The 1,611-nt window shown below is 37.2% G+C and overlaps 1 protein-coding gene across 1 annotated transcript; it reads right to left on the reverse strand.

The window, feature by feature from the left end:
• Positions 1 to 154: 154 nt before the first annotated feature.
• Tsp_11996 (hypothetical protein) lies at positions 155 to 994 on the reverse strand. The gene is made up of 3 exons (XM_003382293.1): positions 961 to 994; positions 891 to 931; positions 155 to 466 (listed from the first exon to the last, which is right to left on the reverse strand). The coding sequence occupies exons 1-3, from the start codon at positions 992 to 994 to the stop codon at positions 155 to 157; spliced, it is 387 nt and encodes a 128-aa protein (XP_003382341.1).
• Between the last annotated feature and the right edge of the window lie 617 nt (positions 995 to 1,611).

A 1,611-nucleotide genomic window follows, 5' to 3' on the forward strand; every position in this document is an offset into this window, starting at 1 on the left:
CCCCTGAAAGTTCCCATCCAATTCCCCCAGGTTCGCCTGGTTTCCTTCGTTCTGAGTTAGAACCCGTAGCCAATACCAATATATGACTGATGCATTTGGCCACAGCAAAAAATTTTCACCGGGCCATTGTTGTCCTGAAGGCGTCAGGAATTTGCTAGTTCCGACGATGTTCAGGCAGTTTTAGGTATCGCTTTGACCGATGACTGTACATCGTGGACTTCACCCGCTTGAAAAGCGTAAAATGGCCAGATGCAGATGGCACAGCGGACGCGGCGGAAACTTCTTCATCGTAAATGGCGAGGATGGGTTTTGTTTCTTCCGCGATTCGTTTTTTCAAAACCGCCTTTTTTTCCATTCTGTATGCTAAATGCACATCCACTGGGCAGCTTTCGATGTGATCCTTCAGCGTGATCACATATGTCACATCAAGGTTTGTCCATATGACACCCTTGCCGCCTTTTTTGCCCTATATCAAAGTAACCTAACCCTTAATAACGAAGGACACACACTGTACATTTAGCGCATACTTTTGAGCAAACCCAATGTTTTCTCTGTTTATTATTGTATCTCAATTCATATATGTCCTTCCTTGAGAAACAAGAACGTACTTCCGCCAGGATTTGAAACAGAACGCAGCTCAGAAATATCAGCCATTGAAAAATGATGAACAGAACAGAAAATGATTCAAATAACTCTTGAACGCAAAACACAAAACTCAAACGCAGGACCAAACAAAAATGAATTGGACGGTTTTGAATTCCATTTTTAATAACTGTTGCAACAATTAGTTTTCATTCCTAATTTTATCTACAATTGGACATCAACTTGTGATATTCCTTGTGGCACTAATGCCTCTTGTGGATTCTGATTAAATAAAATTAATCACATACAATTGGTGCACAAATACTGATATCAAAGAACGGGATGTCCACTGAAGAAAGAATTTGAAGCAGCTTTAACTGCTATTCTGCTTGGTACTGTTCATCGCTTTCATTCCGTTTTCAAAATGTTTTACTTTCATTTATCTGAGTTCATCAGATAAATTTCGTTTTAACTGGCAATTATATAAGATTTATGTTTAAGATGCGCTTATCCATTTGTTAGAAATTGCTCTAATACAAAGGGAAAGTCAACAAGTGATAAATTGTCCAATGCTGCTGTTTGAATTAAAACCAGGACAAGCAACTGCTAATTTTTGTTAGCATTGAAATCCTTTTCTTATTTTGCTTGGCCGATATCTGAAAATGTTTCTCGTTTGCAAACGAATTTTATCTTTAATCTTACCAATGTTTCTTTTGCTCCTGTTCACCAGAATTATTGTTTTCCTTCGTATATTTTATTTAAATAAAAAATAAAAACCCCCCCCCCACTAAAAATCTGCAATATTATTTACCAATCAAAAAAATTTAGTATTATATATTTGGGGAAAATTGTAAACTTTTCTATTTTTTACAACTGAACGAAACCGACTTATGCGTTGGGGAGCACTTAAATTGCTATCTGGGTTTCTTTCCCTTTTGCAAACTTTCAACCAACAATTGGGCATATAAAAAGGAGAAGAAAGGACGTCTTTAAAAAAAGAAGGGCTGAAGAAAAAGAATCCCCAACCCC

Source organism: Trichinella spiralis (assembly GCF_000181795.1).
Source record: "Trichinella spiralis strain ISS 195 chromosome Unknown Scfld1, whole genome shotgun sequence".
NCBI lineage: Eukaryota > Metazoa > Nematoda > Enoplea > Trichinellida > Trichinellidae > Trichinella > Trichinella spiralis.

Excerpts from the sequence above, each read along its gene's own strand:
- Tsp_11996 (XM_003382293.1), bottom strand. The coding sequence starts at position 994 with ATGAAAGCGATGAACAGTACCAAGCAGAATAGCA. Across the intron at positions 932-960 it reads CAGTACCAAGCAGAATAGCA|TGGACATCCCGTTCTTTGAT; the intron begins GTTAAAGCTGCT and ends TTCTTTCTTCAG. Across the intron at positions 467-890 it reads TCAGTATTTGTGCACCAATT|GGCAAAAAAGGCGGCAAGGG; the intron begins GTATGTGATTAA and ends ACTTTGATATAG.